General features: G+C 37.1%; 1 protein-coding gene across 3 annotated transcripts in view; it reads right to left on the reverse strand.

The window, feature by feature from the left end:
• LOC142342761 (son of sevenless homolog 1-like) overlaps window positions 1–19,947 on the reverse strand; it is a 129,502-nt gene that overhangs the window by 91,519 nt on the left and 18,036 nt on the right. For all 3 annotated transcript variants that reach the window (XM_075394304.1, XM_075394303.1, XM_075394302.1), the window contains exons 8-10: window positions 18,131–18,232; window positions 17,499–17,751; window positions 643–1,057 (exon numbers count right to left, since the gene is read on the reverse strand). In XM_075394304.1, the coding sequence (XP_075250419.1) occupies window positions 643–1,057; window positions 17,499–17,751; window positions 18,131–18,232 (770 nt within the window). The remainder of the gene's footprint in view (window positions 1–642; window positions 1,058–17,498; window positions 17,752–18,130; window positions 18,233–19,947) is intronic.

Genomic DNA, 19,947 nt, shown 5'->3' on the forward strand with positions numbered 1-19,947 from the left:
GTCATTGAATAAACAAAAAAGGAGACCTGGAACGGACTATGAATGAATCGGGAAAACATTTTCCAGAAAAATCAGACCAAAAAAATTAAGAAAAAAAAAAGTAAATCAATGTCAAAATGCCATATGTGAACAAAAAACCACTGGCGAGAAAGGGAAATTTGGTTCAAACAGAAAACTAGGCCTAGAACTAGGAATGGATTGGGAAAACAATTTAGAAAAACAATCCGATCCAAAGAATCGAAAAAAACCAGTAAAAATCAAAGTGAAATTGCCGCATGTGAATAAAAAACCACAAGCTGGAAAGCGAATTTTGTTCAACAACATTTTCCCACTCTAGTTTAAAATTAGAGCAAATAAATTTCGCGCCGCAAAACCACTCGCTTTTTTGATCCGCTTCCTGTTTCTGTGTGACCAAAATCACTTCTCCAATTTGACTTCAAAAATCATGAAAATGTGTGAACAGATCTTAAAAATACAGCGCCCCAATACAATTCAAATTCTTTGAATTGTAAAAAGGAGAGCCGTTGAGAGGCTGACGGCGGCTATTAATAAATTCTATTATCCTGATCACCTAAAAGAGACCGATTTAGCATGATTACATTACTAGAAACATGAATACAATAGAAACAGAATAATACACACCCCCTAGAGTGTATGGACAGCATTGCAACCATCCAATCCTGCTTTTCGGTCGAGTTATCACACGCGAAGATGTAACCCTCGTTGGAACTCTTCCCATGACTGTGAAACACTGACGGTGGAGAATGCGTGGACGTTGATGTAGTCTGTGAATCTATTACATTGATTTGGAACGTCAAGGACGACTGTTGTTGAAAGTGACCACTTGTTTCATCATTGCCATTAGGATTTCCAGAAGCTTCATTCTGTGAAGAGTTGTTGTTCCTCTCGTGATCTAGGATCTCAATCTCTCTCATTCTGAAGCATTCTTTGACACGTAGTTGGTTGCCTTTCTTTCTACAGCAGACTATGTACCCGTCTAACAGATAGACGAGACGTGACTTCTTGTCTGTCCCCTGAACTCTCTGCCATTCTCCTTCTATTAAACAAGAGTGAACTTATAATGGCAATATTGATTAAAAATAAAAACTTCAATCAAAATCGAGAAAAATTGCCTGTCATCTTAGAAGACACTGAAAAGTACTGGCGATAGTCTGCTGTGAGGTTTGCGATAATGAGTAAACGCCACTGTGATTGATGCAGTTACGATTATTTATAAACAACCATAATCAAATCTGAACAATGTATGAGATTTTTGTTGAATATGATTTGAATGAAAATATATTGCAACACAATGTGCCAATTTTTATGCTTCTGATCAAAATTATCATTGAAAAACGCCTCATCAGAATATCACTAAATAAACAAACTTTACCGAATACTTCATCGATTTCAAGTAGCAGCAGTCAATAAAAACCCACATTGCCCATGGCAGATTTCTGCTAGAATCACAGGACTCTTTGGCAAGAAAATCAAATAACAGCCGGCCCATGATCTGAAAAAGTCTTGCATCTTAATTTGATCAAAGCCGGTAAGGACAATGAAAAACTGACATTCTGCTTTTTGCAGAGTTAAAGAAAGCCAAGATAGTACCAAAAAAGCACATTGTAATGCAAAAATGTGCATATTAGGAGCTTAAAACTGATGATAAAGCGCGTCTCAAAACGCATTTATTACGCTAGGTTGCATGATTAAGGACACCTAAGACATGTTACGATAGGAGCGCTTTTGACCGCTAAGCTCAATTGCGACTGATAATTTTTGTTACTGAAAAATTACTAAAAAGGAAGTTTAGACAATACGACTAAAACTGCTCAAAGTTTAGTATCATAGCAATTTTATGGATAATCGTAACAGAAAAACACTTCAAACCACCGTTTCTCACAATCGCTTTTATCTGTACCATGAGGCACGAGCTAAAAACTAACTTTAAGAAACACCAAGTCATAATGCTGATTAAATAGATGTAATTCAATGGTTAGGATATGGATGACTTTTCCATGGTAGCAAAAGAAGATTTATAAAGCAAATCTCACGAAAGTTTTAACTGTTGAAAAGGAACAACAGTGGGCAAAGGGTAGCCCAGGCAAATCGTGCCAAAGTAACTATAACTCAAAGGTCTTTTTCGGAACACCACCAACACTGGCGTCAGTGAAGCAAGCTGATTAGTTTGCTTCTCTGACGTCCGGCCACAACACCACCAACACTACACATTCAATATTAACGGAAGGCGGAACACCGCACAGAAACACCAAGTCATAATGTTGATTATATAAATGTAATTCAATGGTTAAGAAATGGATGACTTTTTCATGGTAGCTAAAGAAGATTTGTGAAGCAAATCTCACGAAAGTTTTCACTATTGACAAGAAACAACAGTGGGCAAAGGGTAGCCCAGGCATATCGTGCCAAAGTAACTATAACTCAAAGGTCTTTTTTGGAACACCACCAACACTGGCGTCAGTGAAGCAAGCTGATTAGTTTGCTTCTCTGACGTCCGGCCACAACACCACCAACACTACACATTCAATATTAACTGAAGGCGGAACACCGCACAGAAACACCAAGTCATAATGTTGATTATATAAATGTAATTCAATGGTTAAGAAATGGATGACTTTTTCATGGTAGCTAAAGAAGATTTGTGAAGCAAATCTCACGAAAGTTTTCACTATTGACAAGAAACAACAGTGGGCAAAGGGTAGCCAAGGCATATCGTGCCAAAGTAACTATAACTCAAGGGTCTTTTTTGAAACACCACCAACACTGGCGTCAGTGAAGCAAGCTGATTAGATTGCTTCTCTGACGTCCAGCCACATCACCACCAACACTACACAGTCAATATTAACTGAAGGCGGAACACCGCACATCAATTAAAAAAATTTGAGAGCATCTGAGATTACGCAAACATCAAAAAGTAAAGCGTGAAAAACTTAGTTGCAAACAGAGTGTTCTAGATGAGCGCAGAATCTGTAAGGCTAAAACTTTGCAGAAAAATATACAATTACAATAAGAACTTCAAAGTTAGTTCGGGAGCAATAAAAAAACACGTAGTACCCATGTCAGTAAATCCTCCCTCCGAGCGAGCATACTTTTTAAGCCCTCACAGCCTCGTGGTGACTGCACCTGACTCGCAGTCTTTTGTCCCAGGTTCGGTTATCACCCATCTACTTAGAGCCTTTTAGGTCTTTGACTTCTCTCGATATGTTCCCTTAACACTGCTGCTCAAAGCGGCTCATAAACATGAGCTTCGAATGGCCCCTTAAACATGCTAAAAATTGTCCCATTTTAGAGCTCACGCGTTTAACATATCGGATTACCATTTTTCATACCCCAAACACACACAGGAACATGAACCGCCTCGCGTCGCATGATCTGCTCTCGAACAACAGGCAGCGTTGTGTTCCGTCAAAGCGATTGTGAGAAAATGTGGTATGTAGTCGTTATAGCGCAGCTGGTAAGATGAAGGACTGCTATTCTGAGGGTCGAGAGTTCGAACCCGTGTCGGGTTACTTCCTTTTTGTTGACATGAACTTCTACTGTATTTGAGACTGAGAGAATTTGAAATCACTCCAAAATCAAAAAGTAAAGCGTGAAAAACTTTGTTGAAAGCTAAGTGTTCTAGAATAGCGCAGAATCTGTACAGCTAAAACGTTGCAGAAAACACTTGCATTAAGAACTTCAAAAATTAGTTCGGGAGAAATTGAAAAACAAGCAGTACCCAGGACAGTAAACCCTCCCTCTAGGCGAGCACACTTCTGAAGCCCTCATAGCCTTGTGGTAACTGCACCTGACTAACAGTTTTTTGTACTAGGTTCGGTTCTCACACATCTAATTAGCGCCTTTTGGGTCTTTGATCTCTCTCGGTAAGTTTGCTTAACCATGCTGCTCAATGCAGTTCTTAGAAATGCGCTTCGAGAGGCACCTCAAATATGTAAAAATTTTGTTCAATTTTAGAGCTCACGCGTTTTTTATATAGGATTACCATTTCTCACCTGCCAAACACACAGGAACAAAATCACTCAGCGTCGCAACAAATGCTCTCGAACAACAAGCGTCTTTGTGCTGATTAGAAATTTTCACGTCTACAAAAGGGAGGGTACCCGGCACGGGTTCGAACCGTCGACCCTGAGAACAGCAGTCCATCTTACCAACTGCGCAATAACGACTATATGCCACCCTTTCTCACAATCGCTTTGACGGTATCAATAAACAAATTTCAGACTGAGAGCAAATGAAATCACGCAAAAATCAAAAAGTAAAGCGTGAAAAGCTTTGTTGAAAGCTAAGAATGAGTGTTCTAGAAGAGTGCAGAATCTGTACAGCTAAAACTTTGCAGAAAACAAACGTTTACATTAAGAATTTCAAAGTTAGTTCAGGAGCAATTCAAAAACACGTAATACCCAGGACAGTAAAACCACCCTCTAGGCGAGAATACCATTGATGCCATCATAGCCTCATGGTAACTGCACCTGACTAAGTCTTTTGTCCTAGGTTCGGTTCTCATCCATCTACTTGGAGCGTTTAAGGTTGCTCATCCATCTACTTGGAGCTGCTCAATGCGGTTCTTAGAAATGCGCTTCGAGAGGCCCCTGAAACATGCAAAAATGTTGTCCAATTTTAAGAGCTCACGCTCAAGAATTATCAATTTTCATCTGCCAAGCACAGGAACATAAAACGACTCAGCGTCGCAAGAAATGTTCCCGAACAACAGGCGTCATGGTGATGATCAGAACTTTTCATGTCTACAAAAGGCAGGGTACCCGACACGGGTTTGAACCGTCGACCCTCAGAATAGCAGTCCTCCATCTAACCAATTGCGCTATGACGACTACATACCACCGTTTCTCACAACACCTCTGATGCTAAAAAATAAACATACTTCAGACTGAGAGCATTTGAAATCACGCAAAAATCAGAAAGAAGAGCGTGAAAAACTTTGTTGAAAGATAAGAGTGTTCTAGATTAGCGCAGAACCTGTTTACATTAGGAAATTCAAAGTTTGATGGTAACTGCACTTGACAAAGTTTTTTGTCCCAGGTTCGGTTCTCATCCATCTACTTAGAGCCTTTAAGGTCTTTGACCTCTCTCGATATGTTCGCTTGACTATGCTGCTCAATGCGGCTCTTAAACATGAGCTTCGGATGGCCCCTTAAACATGCAAAAATTTTGTCCAATTTTAGGGCTCACGAACTTTATATAGGATGAGCATTTTTTTTCCTCAAAAGACACAGGAACATAAAATGACTCCGCATCGAAAGAAGTGCTGTCGAACAACAGGCGGGATGGTATTGACTACAAATTTTCAAGTCTACAAAAGGAAGGTTACCCAACACGGGTTTGAACCGTCGACTCTCAGAATAGCAGTTGACCATCTTACCAACTGCGCTATAACGACTACATACCGCCGTTTCTCACGATCACTTTGACGGTATCCAGAAAAATATTTCAGACTGAGAGCATTTGAAATAACGCAAAAGTCAATAAACAAAATGTGAAAAACTGTTTAAAGCTAAGAGTGTTCTAGAATAGTGCAGAATCTGTACAGCTAAAACTTCGCATAAAAACATACGTTGACAATAAGAACTTCAAAGTTAGTTCGGGAGCAAAAAAAAACACGTAGTACCCATGTCAGTAAATCCTCCCTCTGGGCGAGCATACTTTCAAGCATTCTTAGCCTCGTGGTAACTGCACCTGACTAACAGTCTTTTGTCCCAGGTTCAGTTCTCAACCATCTATTTTGAGCCCTTTAGGTCATTGAACTCTCAGTGTTCGCTTAACCATGCAGCTCAATGCGGCTTTTAAATATGCGCTTCGAGACGCCACTTAAACACGCAAAATTTTTGTCCAAATTTAGAGCTCACGCGTGTAATATTTAGGATTTATTTTTTCTCGTTAAAATTCTTTTACAATAACGATGCTTTCGTACTAATGGTGCATAGCCCAAATAATTGAACCCTTAAACTTATGGCTGATTTTTATCACTGAAGCATTAAGTCCTAAAAAATGATAGTGATCCTATAAGTTTGAGTACGTTCAATTACACAGTTGTAATCATTAATCTTCAAGCGTTTGAGTTTAATTTCTATGTTTCAATGTTCGCGATGAATTTCCATGGAGAAACTTTTAAAATATCACTTTTAATCCTTTTTGCTCTGTCCAGTCTTATATACAAAATGTTTGAAATTTGAGACGTAAATTTTGGTTTATTTCTTTTATTTTGAGCCACTTCACTTTTCTTTCCAGTCAAACTTATCACTTATTTTACATTTTTTGATCAATTTGCTGCCTTGCTTTATGATCAATAGCCGCCGTTAATTCCCATAACCAAAATTGGGATTTAAAGAAGAGAAAATATCTAAAGATTTTTGTACACAAACACTTTCAAAGTGCGAACTACTTCGATGTCATTTTGGAGCTGAAAATACTCCTGTTTCGTAATGAGACGACACAGGGGCTAGTAACAATGCCAATAAGCAGTAGAGATGTTAACTAAGAACAAAGTTCTAGAAACGGGCATCTAAAACTGGGCTTTATGGGTTTGTCCCGTTTCTTTGATTTCATTTTTTGATACTGACTCTGTTCATTTTGAATTGCTTTATTGCTCAACTGCTGTCAAAATCTTTTCTAGCAAAATGAGAGAAGAGTTAAACTAGCCTAGAGGAGGCAAAAAGTTGAACAGGCTAAGAACTAAAGTAAAGCGAAAGAATTTTAGCAGGACGAAGTGAAAATTAAAAATAATAGGAGCTCTATAACTGCCGGCTCAGAAGCTGAGGCCCGCTATTAATCATTAATTGATCCGAGTGCTCTCCAAGGCTCTATGATTACTGGTTACCAAATTGAAAAAAAATATGCCTTTTGTACCAATGCTTTCGAATTTTATCTAATTTTAGTCTTGATAACATATTTCAGCAAGTTCAGTGCCTAAATTATTATTTTTTTAAAAATTGACTTGCAATTCACGAATTATCTATAAATTTCAGTGAATTTAATGCTTACTTGTGAACTTTCTCGGACACTATTGCTCTTTTGTTTGAACAAACAGTGGTCTGTAACGATTATTACCTCTTTATCTCGCAAAAGTGATCCGGTATTATCATTCAGACCTCTTGAACTAACTTTCTAAAAACAAAAACTCAAACGTACATAATGCCTTTGACTAGGAAAAACATGTTCTGCTCAAGGAAATAGAGAAAATTAAAAGAAAACACAACCGTCAGATTGTCAGAAAACAGCCACCATTGATTATCATAACAATGATTGGGATTGAAGGAACCGAAAAACAATAAAAAAGGATTTTTACAAAAACATTTTCAAGGTGCGAATCATAATCTGGGTCATTAGAAGTTACCCATTTACCCAACTTTAAGCCACAAAACTGTTTGAATGGTCACGAAAAAAGGAGACAAAAACTTTTTCAAAATTCAAAAAAAATTACCAGAAATTAATTAAAACTTGCAAAAAACTAATGAAATCCAGATCGTTAAAAACTTTTCTGTGTTGTTAAAAACATTTCATTAGCCCAATTTCAATACATAAAGCAATTTCTTGGCCCTATAAAATTGACAAATGAAAAAAACTATACAAAAATTTCAAAAAACTTGGAAAAAGGCATACACATTCAAAAAACCAAAAACATTAGCATAAAAAGACATTTTCGATAGCATAATAGAAATTTTAGGTCTGCAGTTTTGAAAGCATAAAAAACAGTTCAAAATAGAAGTTTCTCCTTTTTAATTTGCTGAGATCTTACATATCAATTAAGGATCTGTAACACAACCGACTAGCATCGGGCGAATTGCTCTCAAACGACAGGCGAGCGGCTGGCTTCGTCCGTAGCTAGGCACGGTTTAGTGAGGCTAGCCTTAGCTTAATTGAAGGGGCGTAAGCGAGTGCAGCGGGGGGGGGGGGGCTGCGCCGGGGTGGCTGATGGGGTGGAAACAGTGGTGGGGGGGAGTCAATCTCTAACAAGCGCCCTTCGCACCATAAGTATAAGTCTCAAAACAGATTCCGCGAATCGGATACTTAAAGAATAGTGAGCTGAAAGGCTCTAAGAGCACTTAATGCCCACCTGGGCGCTACCTGTTATTCTGTTTTGAGGACGAATAGTCAAACGTGTCAGACGAAAAATTGGTCAAGCAAAAAATTGCATAAAAAAGACGGACAAGACTAATATAATTGCTACAAACTTCGTTTGAGAGCAATTAATAAATTATTTTCTTCTATTAGCTGCTCTCAAAACTTCAATTAGAGTGACACACGCTCATTTGAACTTTTCTCCTTGAATTGAAAATAAAAAGGGTCATTTCGAGAGTGATGAAGTCATTTTTGAGATAAAATTGAAAACAACTGAAAGATGACAAAAAAATTCAAAAAATAGCGAAAAAAGCTTTAAATTTGGTGACAGATTTGGCATACATAAAAAAACCGGAAACAATAGCATGAGAAACACATTTCGCATAGCATAAGAGCCATATAAAAAATGCACGACCTTCAAAATAATCAAATTAACAAAAAAAACTGAAGAAAATTGACCAATGAGACCGGCTCAACAAAACAACTGCATACCGGGCTCAAAAACAATGAAAACTGACCTTTTACCTTGAATTTTACCCTCAGAACAATCTAAGCACACTAGACACCGCATGGGCAGCTGAGGTCTTCTAGAGTAACTTCATGCACGCCGAGATGTACACGTTAACCCCGTTTCAAAAGCTAACTCATGGAAAAAGGTGTAAAAACTAATCATACAGAAAAAAGACAGAGCACGAATACAATCCAAATTCTTTGGATTGCAAAAATATGACCACTATATTAGCCTGCCGAGTAACTGTGGGCGGATATGAACAGGACAAACAAAAAAATTCCTCAAATCAAAAAGATTCCTTTGATTTTTAGAATAGAACCGAAGCTTGTCAGTATGCAACATAATTTGCCGAGAGCAATTATCTAACCACATTTCGAAGCAATTGTTTTCGGGCATTCCGGGACATGATGATTTTTCACTGCAAAACTAAGGCATTGTAAATTTTATAAAAAAGATGTTTTTTAAAGGTGTTTTTAAATCCTTAAATATTTTGTCCTATATTTTGCAAAATTTTGTTTAAACGCAGTTGGGCATTCACAAATTCTCTTCTCAGCAGCGTGATATTCCATTAGCTCAAAGAATCTTACTAGCAGTAAGTTGCCTGAAAAATATTCGACTATACGAAAATTTAGCTAACATATTGCCAAAAATTAGCCGCAACAGCTTCTTAGATCTGCAGTGCCAGAAAGATTAAAACAGCCCGAAAATGGAAAACTCTCTATTAAAAATCTATAATTTATTGCTGCTTCTATTAGCTGCTCTCAAACAATCTTCAATTAGAGTGACACACAGGTTCATTTGACCCATGAAACAGGCCTACAGAAGTCAAAAAAGATTTCACGCAAAATGTTGAACTAGTTCTGAACTGAGGTAAATTTTGGTTCAACGAAGTCAAAAAACGTAGCCGGAAGATTCCGGAATCAACTCTTAGTAGATATCCAATTGGACCCAAGCGGACTGCTAAACAAAAATAATCTTCTACTTAATTATGCTACTCATTTTGAAACAAAAACGGAGCAAAAACAACAACTAAATCTGATTAAAACTGATAACATAGCCACCAGATTGACGGAATAGCTTCGAAAGAAAGACATGTTAAAAACATTCAGCGATACATTAATAAAGCTTGGTAAAACTTATTACGCAGAAGAGTTTTAATCAGTGACCTCCCTTACAAATATGAGTAGCTTTCACCTTGAACTAATATATACAACTAATTAAGTCACGCGCGCAACCGACGTTAGTGCGAGAAAGTCGTCATTTAGAAAATTTGACTTTCAGCTTTGCGGTGTGAACTAATTTAAAACCAAAAAAGAGCGTCAGACGACAAAAAACTAAGAGCAACGCAATATAGCTCTGCTCAGCTTACAGCTTCGCAGCTATAAAGATCTGAAAATTTATTTCACAAGTTGTCACACCAAAAGCACCTGCATAACACGTAGTTTCTATTGAAACACGTTGTTTCAATTATTTTTACTAACTACCTAATGATAAATAAACGACAGCACCCGTACATAAAAAGAGAGAAAAAAACAGAGAAAAGGAAAAGAAGCAAAACATAGCTGCCAGACTGCCAGAAAAAAGCCGCAATAGCATTGCAGATCTGCACTCTCAAAAAAGATTAAAATAGACAGACTACAAAATTAGTCTTTTCATTAAAAAATGAGATGTTAAATTTTGATTAAGAATCTGTATAACTTATTGCTGCTTCTATGAGCTGCTCTTAAGTAACCTTCAATTAGAGTGATATGCACTCACTTGACCTAACCTCTTTGAAATGAAGTTAAAAAAACCATTTTAGAGTGAGGAAGTCATTTTTGTGAGTTAGGTAAGTCACGTGCGACCATAAATTTAATTACGCGAATGAACAAAAAAAACTCGCTACACTAAGAGTGAAAAAAGACGTCACATATGCAATTCAGATGAAATTGCATGATCGAATAAAAAAAAAGCAGATTTGAATTGATTGTGACATCATATGGTCGTAACAAAAATCTTGACGACGAAATAAAAAACATAGCCAAAAGAATTCCGGAAGCGACTCGAAGTCGTATCCACCAATAGAACTGGTTTTTTCAGATAGCTGATGTCTCCATGCAGAAAGCATCCATGCGAAGAAAACAACAATCTTAAGTCAAACAACGAAAAACTTTGGCAAAATAAATAGCCAAACTTAGGAAAGTTCATTTTTCATGTAATACGAGTACTCAAACCGTACTGTGCTCATACCGTGCTCATACGAGTACTCATGAAACAAAAACCGTTGTTTCATGCTATGATAACTAATTATCCAACCACAAAAAATCAGCCAAATTTTAATGAGTCCACATACATCTTTCTTTTTGAAGAAAAGGACAAATTCAGAAATAAATGTTTGAAGCTTCTCAAATTGTGTCCAATTGCATAGAAAGAGACAACTTTGTAGCAAAAGAAACTTGTATTGTTTGTAGTAAAAGCAGGCCCACAGTCATGAGGCTTTAATTCGATTGACAGCAACTTCAATGAAATGACACAGCGGTCCAAAAATCGCAAAAAGAATTGAAAATCAGCAAAGTAGTTGAAAAAATTATAAATTCATCAGCATTAAGACAAAAGGAACTAGATATACAGGCAAAATAACGTTTAAAATAGAAAATAAGACCCCAATATTTCTCGTGAAAAGTAAATACCAGCCAAAGTTTCTAAACGGCATTTCAAGCAAATTGTCAGCGCCGCATTATGTCAAATGAAATGAGAAAATCTAAAAAACAGGCTGAAATCCTTATTTTTCTAAACAACTGATAAAAGCAGAGCAGATTCGAATTATAGTTCTCAGGAAACTGATAGACTGATACAAGCTAGAAAACGGAGAATAAGGACAGAAACAAAAACACATAAAAAACAAAGACCTGTTTTTGATTTTTAAAATTGAAAAAAACTTGATGAAAAATAATTTTTCCTTTTTTTTTTCTTTTTTAGCATAAAATTTTGCAGCTATCCTCCTGTATAGATTAAAATATAAATAATTTGTTCAAAAATTGGAAACAATAAAAGATTTTCCAGTGAAATTGCCAAAAATTTTTTCAATACTGCACTTACGAAAATCACTTGCAGAATTTCAAAAACTAAATGTCAAAAATATTCGATTACTGGTAAAAGTAAATAAGGATCCATGAGAGCGCACACCAAGACTTTCAAGTAATAAAATCTAAAAACAAACAAAAAACAGAAAAATTGGAGAAAAAACCATATGCACTATTTTCTAAGAAAATCCGCTTGCAGCTTCAAAATTGAAGAAACGAATTTAAAAAGCCACAAAAATTACTCAAAAAATTGGGAAATATGTGCTCATTTAGAATTTAAATCGCATTATCCAATTATCAAAAAGACTGTGGTATCAATTTTAGAGATTCGCATATTGATACAGCTTACAAATAAAAAGTAAAAAAAAACCGGCTAAAATGGTTATATATATGCGCCATTCTGTCAAAAAGCACTTTTCAAAGTCAAAAAGTCATTCACTGATCGAAGCGCATGTTCAAAAATTTCTTTCGCGTCGAAAAAATTAGTTCACACGACAATTTTTTCTTCCGTTTTTAGGTCAAAACGCTGTCTGAACAAATAGTACTTCCGGTAAAGAAAAACCTTAAGAACATAACCGACTAACAACGGGCGAATTGCTCTCAAACGACCGGCGAGCCGTTGTTTCGTCAGTAGCTAGCCACGGTTTAGTGAGGCTAGCTTTAGCTTGATTCAACTCAGCAACTTTTAGTCTTCTAGCCTTGTTAGTAAATCATTCAAATAAACTGAAATTTCAAAAATTTGCAAAATATAGCAAACTTTAAAAAAAGCTTCCAAGTTTTGCATTGAAAATGTTCAAAGCTACTTTTTCTTTCTGGAGTTACATGAAGTAACCCATCTGCAACACTTGAAAAGCTTCGTTGGCCCGAAATGATCGTTAAACTCACAAAAGCACAAAAATATTCAAAAAATTTGAAACAATCGCAAATTTGAACAAACTCTTGCTAAAATTCAGGATATTAAAATCTTCAAAACCATTTCAATGTCTCAACAGACTATTCAGTATCCCTATTTCAAGCTTAGGATAGTTTCCCTGGCTCATAAAGATCCAAAAACCGGGAACATGATGTTAATTTTCCAAAAATTTTCCGAAAATTAATATTTTCTCAAAAAATTGGTAGAGCTGGAGTCAACAAAATATTGATAACCATTCCATTAACTCCAGAAACTTATGCGGCAGCTTATCATCAAACCACGGATGAGGTCCCAAGGACCCTGGTTCAGGCAATGATAAAAAATTCAGGCTGATACTAAAGTCTTAAACATTCCATTACATCTAGAAGCTATGCAGTAACCAATAATCAAACCCAATAGCAGGTTATGAGGCTCTTGAGGTTCGTAAACCTAAAAAATGACTAAAAAGTTCAAAAAAAACTTGAAAAAAATTGCAAGTTCCATAAAACTGCTAAAATTTGTGATAATAAAAATTGAAAGCTAATCTATGGCAAACAAAACATTTGCCAGTGACGTATTATCAAACGTAGATTTTCTGTTAGGCTGAGGAACCTGAATAATGACAATAAAGGTCAAAGAATTTGTTTAAAAAGTTTTGTTTAGAAAAATGCTTAAATTCGTGGTGTTGAAATCTTGAAAAACACTCCATTACATTTAGAAACTATACAGTAACCTATTTTCAAACCCCAAAGAAGGTTACTTGATTCTTGAGGCTGGAGAAACCTAAAAACCTAAAATTTTCAAAAAAAAACTTGAAAAAAATGCAAATTTTATTAGAAAAATTGCTAAAATTTGTCATATTAGAAAAATGAAAGCTAATCCATGGCAAATAAAATTTTTTTGCGTACCTTATTATCAAACCCTTAAGGAGGTTTTCTGTCCCCTGCTTTTGAGAAGACGTGAAAAATGAAAAAGGTAAAAAGATGAAAAAATTTGCACGTTTTGTCAAAAAAATGCTTAAATTCCTGACGTTAAAACCATTCCACTACCACCAGAAACAATGCAGTAACCTTCTATAAAACTTTACAAAAGATTCCTTGACACCTAGCGCTGAAAAAACAAAAATAAAAATTTTCAAAAGGCGTAAAAATTGTGAAAGCTAGTATAAAATTGCGCTCTTTTAGCGATCGGTTGTTCGTCAGTATCCACGGGGGAGGGGGGATGCACCAGGGGGCTGATGGGGAGGGAGGGGATGGGTGAGCAACAGTGGGTGGGGGAAAACAGCGCTGTGAGGGGTGGGGGCAATAGTGGGGGGTGTCAACAGTGGGTGTCAAACTTTAAGAACCACCCTTCACAGCATTAGTCAAAGTCTCCAAAAAAAACAGTTTGAGCTGAAACAGAGCTAAAAGGCACTAAGAGCACTTAATGCCCGCTGGGCTTATCCAAATCGCATAAAAAACATAGCCGGTAGAATACCGGAAATGACTCGAACCGTCGAGCATTATAATCTCTAACCTAACCTTACCGAAATCAGAACATCAAAATAAACAAAAGTAGCCCAATAAACCACAGTAAACTGTTTTAAAAATGCCGAAAATTTTTTAGGTTTGGGGCGAGCTAGGTGGGTGGGTGGGTAGATAGGTTGGGGAGGTGGGTAGTGCTGGGGTAGATGGGGGGTACGTGGGGGTAGTTGGTGAAGGGAGGGGGTAGTTTGGAGGTAGGGGTAGGTGGGGGTGGGGGCGAAGTTGGGGCGGGGAGGTGGGTAGGTGATGATGGGGGAGGGGTAGGTAGGTGGGTGGGTAGATAGGTTGGGGAGGTGGGTAGTGCTGGGGCAGTGGGGGGGGGGGGGTAGCTAGGTGAAGGGAAGGGGTAGGTGGCGGGTAAGTTCGGGGGGGGGGGGGGTGGGGTGCAGGGTGGTGGGGGGGGGGAGGGGGTAGGTAGGTGTTGGGGGGTAGATAGATGGTGGGGGGTTTGTGCGGTGTAGTTTAGATAATTAGGGGCGACTTATATCGGAACAAAAAATCTCAAAATGACATCTTCACGTTGAACATTACCAGTAGTTCCTAATTACTAAACATTACAAAAAAGCTAGTGTTGAAGTCAAATGTTCGAAAACAGAAGTCAACAATCAAAAACGGAGGTAGACGCTCGAACAGAAAGAAGTCAAAATCCAAGTCATGAACAAACTTGCTTTCTGCTAAAAAAAAACCTGTAGAATCTCAATACTCCTCTTCGAGTCGTAAAAAGACCGACAGGACTAATATAATTGCTACAAACTTCGTTTGAGAGCAATTAAAAACCAATACTCTTCATCGAGTCGTAAAAAAACCAAGAGAAGGCAGATAATAGCCTCAGCTATCGCTTCCCGGCTATTAAAAACTTTTGAACAAAATTCCTACAAAGAGCTAAAGCTGTATTATCCAACAATTCGGTTGGAAGCCCTTCACAAAGTTCTTCTGCTCAATCAGTACCCCATCTTATTCCTTTCGGAGACAAAATAAACAACAGCTAGCTCAACATAACCATCTGCCGTAGGGCTGATTGCATCTCACCGTCTGGAACGCATCTCAGAATTATTATCAAACATAGCCGGCAGATTGCCGGAATAGCTGCGAAAGAATAGACCTGCGTACCATATAATAGAGATAGAAACAGATACAGATCTAAATTGAAAAAAAAATCGACGCCGCTCAAAAAACTAGGCTAAAAAACATTCAGCGATAAATTAATAAAGTTTGTTGAAATTCATTCCACAGAAGCCTCTTATTAGGGACCTTTACTGCACATATGAGTTCCTTTGACCTCAAACAAATTCAAATTAAAAAGTGCAAAAGTCATTTTATTGAGTGAAGTAAGTCACGTATGATCAAAATCTAATCACGCAAATAACCTAAAAACTTTCGCTAAAGCGAGTGAGAAATGACTTCACGCGCGCAAATGCCATTAGTAAGAGGAAGAAGTCATTCGCAAACTTTTACTTTTTCAGCTTTGCTGTATGAACAAATGTAAAACGGAAAAAAGAGCGTCAGACGACGAAACAAAAAACATAGCAGGACAAGTTCTGACGTGCAATTCAGAGAATTTTCATTGACTAAACAGAAAGATAGACTTAGAACGGACTATCAATGTATTGGAAAAACCATTTAGAAAAAAATCCAATCCAAAAAATCGAAAACAGTAAAAATCAAAGTGAAATTGCCGCATGTGAACAAAAAAACCACTAGCGAGAAAGCGAATTTTTGTTCAAACACCGTTTTCTCACTCTACTTTAAAATTAGACCAAAAAAAATTCACACCGCAAAACCACTCGCTTTTTCGCTCCATTTCCTGTTTCGGCGTGACCAAAATCACTCCTCCAAATTGACTTCAAAAATCATGAAAATGTGTGAACAGATCTTGAAAAAAGGACAGCGCCCCAATACAATTCAAAATCTTTGAATTGTAAAAAACCAAGAGGACCGCAATATAGATACGCTCAGCTCACAGCTATAAACAAATCTAAAGATTACCAGAAGCAATAGAACAATTTCATCCAAAAATTCCTCTAAAAGCATTGAAAATTGAAGACAATTACAAAAACTGCTAAAAAACGGTGAGCAGGACAAGATAGCAGAAACTGCATCTAAAATTCTAATACTTGCTTCATGTGGTCAGAAAGGCTTCAAAACGTAATATTACTAGAGAGAATAACTGCAGCAAAAACCTTGTCTGGAAGAGTTTATACTAAAATTACGCTTTGGAAATGTCGCACGCGATCAAAAAATATCGCTAACTTGGGGATTTTTTTCGCCTTCTTTTGTTGCCCCCTATCAGAATGACATGAACAAAAAACATCTCTCAATTCTCTCTGCTTTTCATTCTTGGTCAACAGACTGACCTAAACACTTCTTTTCACGTGCGGCATTTGATGTCCTCTAAAACACATCTTCTTAAAATAAAAGTCATCGATTTAAAAATATTGCCATTACACCTTTTCGAGTCGTAAAAATTGGGCCGATATAATCGCCGGCTGAGAAGACCTTGGGACTGTCACATTTCTTTCAATAATTATGAAAAAAAATACATTAGTCATCCAGACCTTGGGTAATTTCTCTCTCCAGTAATTTTGAGAACCAAACCACAGCAGTTTTTTTACTTTTGCTAATCTCATTGAGCACCTTTTGGTTGCGAGAAGTTCACAAAATTTGGAAACAAATCTTCAAAGGCTCTAGGAGTGTCAAATTTGAAAAAGGCAGGGAACTGATGCTGTGCAGCCAATAGATATGACAGAATATTTTTGAAATTTGACAACATTTGCATTTTTGCAAATGACTGGTAAGGCACAATTTAGAAGGGGCACAGATTAGAGAAACTGTTTTGATACTATACTTCTGACTAGGAAGGAGTTCGGATGAGAGTCGGGGACATTATCCACTACCCTTCAAGGGCGATGTAAAGACTTGGCTAAAAATCGCTTTTATTTCAGCAGCAGACTTAATTTCTGAGTCCGAGCAATTAAAATCGTTCAAAAAAATTTAAAAGTCAAGCTGGCAAAAGTTACTCGAGAAGTGAAATCGAAAGAATGTTCAAGAAAAAGGTGAAGCAAAAATCTTGCATAACAATAACAAAGACACATGTTAACAATAAATGCTTCAAACTTCGTTCGAGAGCAATTAATATTAACCTTTTAATCCGCAGTGCGAACCTACGCGTATAATTTAGGCAAAAATTCTGTTTGACCACTTTGGATACTTCTTAACACGTTTTTTCAACTTCTGTCTCGTAAAAAAAAACTTGCGGAGGCTAATTGAATGAATGTATTAACTTTTCTTGCAGCCTATCCAATGTAATTATGATGCCATTGTATGAGGTCAAATACAAATGTGAGAACATTTTGCGCCATCTGCAGAATTATTCGAACCTTCTTATTTAAAAATCTTCTCTTATTCAACAAACGAACCCATGATAATTTCACCAGAATTGAACATCCTCTTTCTCGTCTCTTCATCGACACCTGAGAGACTTTTGACAAACTCGTCAACCCTCCGCCGTGACTCCTGATCGATGGGCTTAGGAACGAAACGGAAGTAGACCTCCCTCTTGGGAAGCAGGTCTGCCATCTTGCGCAAGTGTGTGAGTCCTCGTTTCAAACAGATTAACGCCTCGTTAATGTTGTATTTGTCTGACTCGTCTGGACTAGTCATCATTAGGGCCTTAAAATCAGCACATTGCGCTTTTAAGCTGATCTAAAAATCTAGACGATTTCTTTTCAATCCTTTGAGCCTTAGAATCAGCCCACTGCGCTTTTAAGCTGATCTATAAATATTGATGACTCCATTTCTTTCCTTCTTAATTGAGGACCTTTCGAGCCACAATATCGATTGTCTCCAATTATTACCGGTAAAATCAGGTTTTGAACGATTTGCATCTCATCTACGATGAGTCTATTATATTTACAATTTAATAATGAGGTGATTCAGAATCGGTCGAAATGGAAAACAGCGTATTTAGACATTCTTTTTGGGCCCAATTTAATTTTACAGGCAGCTATATAACGATGCCGTCAACAAATTGCACAAAACTTTGACTTACATTGAATCGTTCAAAATAGTTGGCGGCGTGGGACACCAGGTTGTACATAAGTCTCGGCAGCACATACCTGTACACCTCAGCAGCACAGTAGCCAAGCTCCCTCTGTAAAATCAAATTACAACTAAACAAAATTTTCAACGAGCAATACGCTCGAATAAATAATTTTGTTATTTATCCGTTAAAATTTCCGAAAATAGCACTCAGAATAGTAATAAATTGTTTCCAGCAGCCATTCAGCATCTTCAAAATAACTTGTACAAACACATTCACATAATTTGACTGTGGAAGAGCAATATTGAGATGATGGCCCGTTCAAGTGTCTCGTTCAATTTAGCTTGATGATGAATTAAAAAGAAAAAATCGGATACGTTTACCGGAAAAGTAACGATTCCTGTTTAACACGTTAAGCAATTTAAGTGATGATCGGTGCAAACTAAAACCAAATGGCATTGCATCAATATTCTACAGAAAAAAAAAACAATTATTCTACAGAAAAAAAACTAAAGAGCAGAAAAAAAGAAGCCAAAATTCTGAAAATGCTGCGGACCAAGACGTCAGTTATTAATCACCAAAATATTTGCCGATGCACAACATTTCATGCTTGCACGTTTTTAAATACGTAACTATCAGAACCACCCAAAGATAGCTGAAGATAAATACAGCACTGATTTGCCAACACCAGAATAATTTGAACATTGCGTCTTTGCCACGGCCTTTTATGGATTTCGAAGAAACTCGAAACTTCCACATATTGACGAGTGAAAGCTGACAACCAGCATGCAGCTTCCCAATTGTTTTGCATCTCCCATCAAACTAGTACGCTGTCTTCAATTACCTCAAGCTTTTTTTGCAGTAGGCTGATTTCGTTTTCCTGGGGCGATCGCATGGTCACTACAGGAACAACCCCAGGAACTTAGCAACTAAGATGAACAAGGAGAATGGGCACCAGCTGCGCTTCGCACAGGAACTGTTCCAAACTATTAAAATCATTTTCTTCAATGAAGAGGTATGAGAGCAGAGAAGACGAGAGCAATTGGTAACAATTTGAAGTCTAACTGTGGCAAAAAAATAGACTCTCAATTCATATATACCGTGAAGATCGAAACATTGCTTAGCTATGTCTTCTCAAGCAACAGCATTCCAAAATACTCATGGATAAGCAACATTTGAATTCTAAATCTAATCAGAAAACCCCTGAAACATGGAATGGAACAATTAAAAGTGTTAACAAAAACTTCAAGTTGTTCAACTTGATCCTTCTTCCAAGATAGAAGAGCCACACAGAATGGTTTTTTATTTTGATATTAATTCCAAGCTCTTGAAGTTTTTTAGCAGCTCAATATCTAAAATTTAAAAGCCAAAACCTTAAAAAAACCTGTTAGCTTTCTGCAACTAAAACGAAGACTTCGAAAACGTTTTTGTGATCAAATCGACAAACAACTTTTCTCTTCACACCCAAGAAATTTAGCTTGACCGATTGACGGCTAGAATGCTTCAAAATACAAGATCCATTTTTCGAAAAATTATGAATCTCAAATTCTTACCGAAAATAAATCAAATAAACCTCATTGATAGCCTCCGTTGTCTTTAAGCCGGCATTTATTGCGCCTCTATTTTTTGTTCTAAACCTAAAGAATTGGATAGTATTGGTGCTATCATTTTTTGCAAGATGTGTGTTACACCCTTTTTCCAATCATTTTGAGCTCCCAAAAGAGGAAGAAATCAACATCGTAGTTGGAAATAAGTTCAATTTAAGTCCAAAAAATGGCTTCAGAAATCTTTCCAGTTCGTAATGTGTGACGTTGATGGAAGGCCCT

The sequence above is a fragment of the Convolutriloba macropyga genome, chromosome 7, assembly GCF_964194025.1.
Source record: "Convolutriloba macropyga chromosome 7, txConMacr16.3, whole genome shotgun sequence".
NCBI classification, from domain to species: Eukaryota; Metazoa; Xenacoelomorpha; order Acoela; family Convolutidae; genus Convolutriloba; species Convolutriloba macropyga.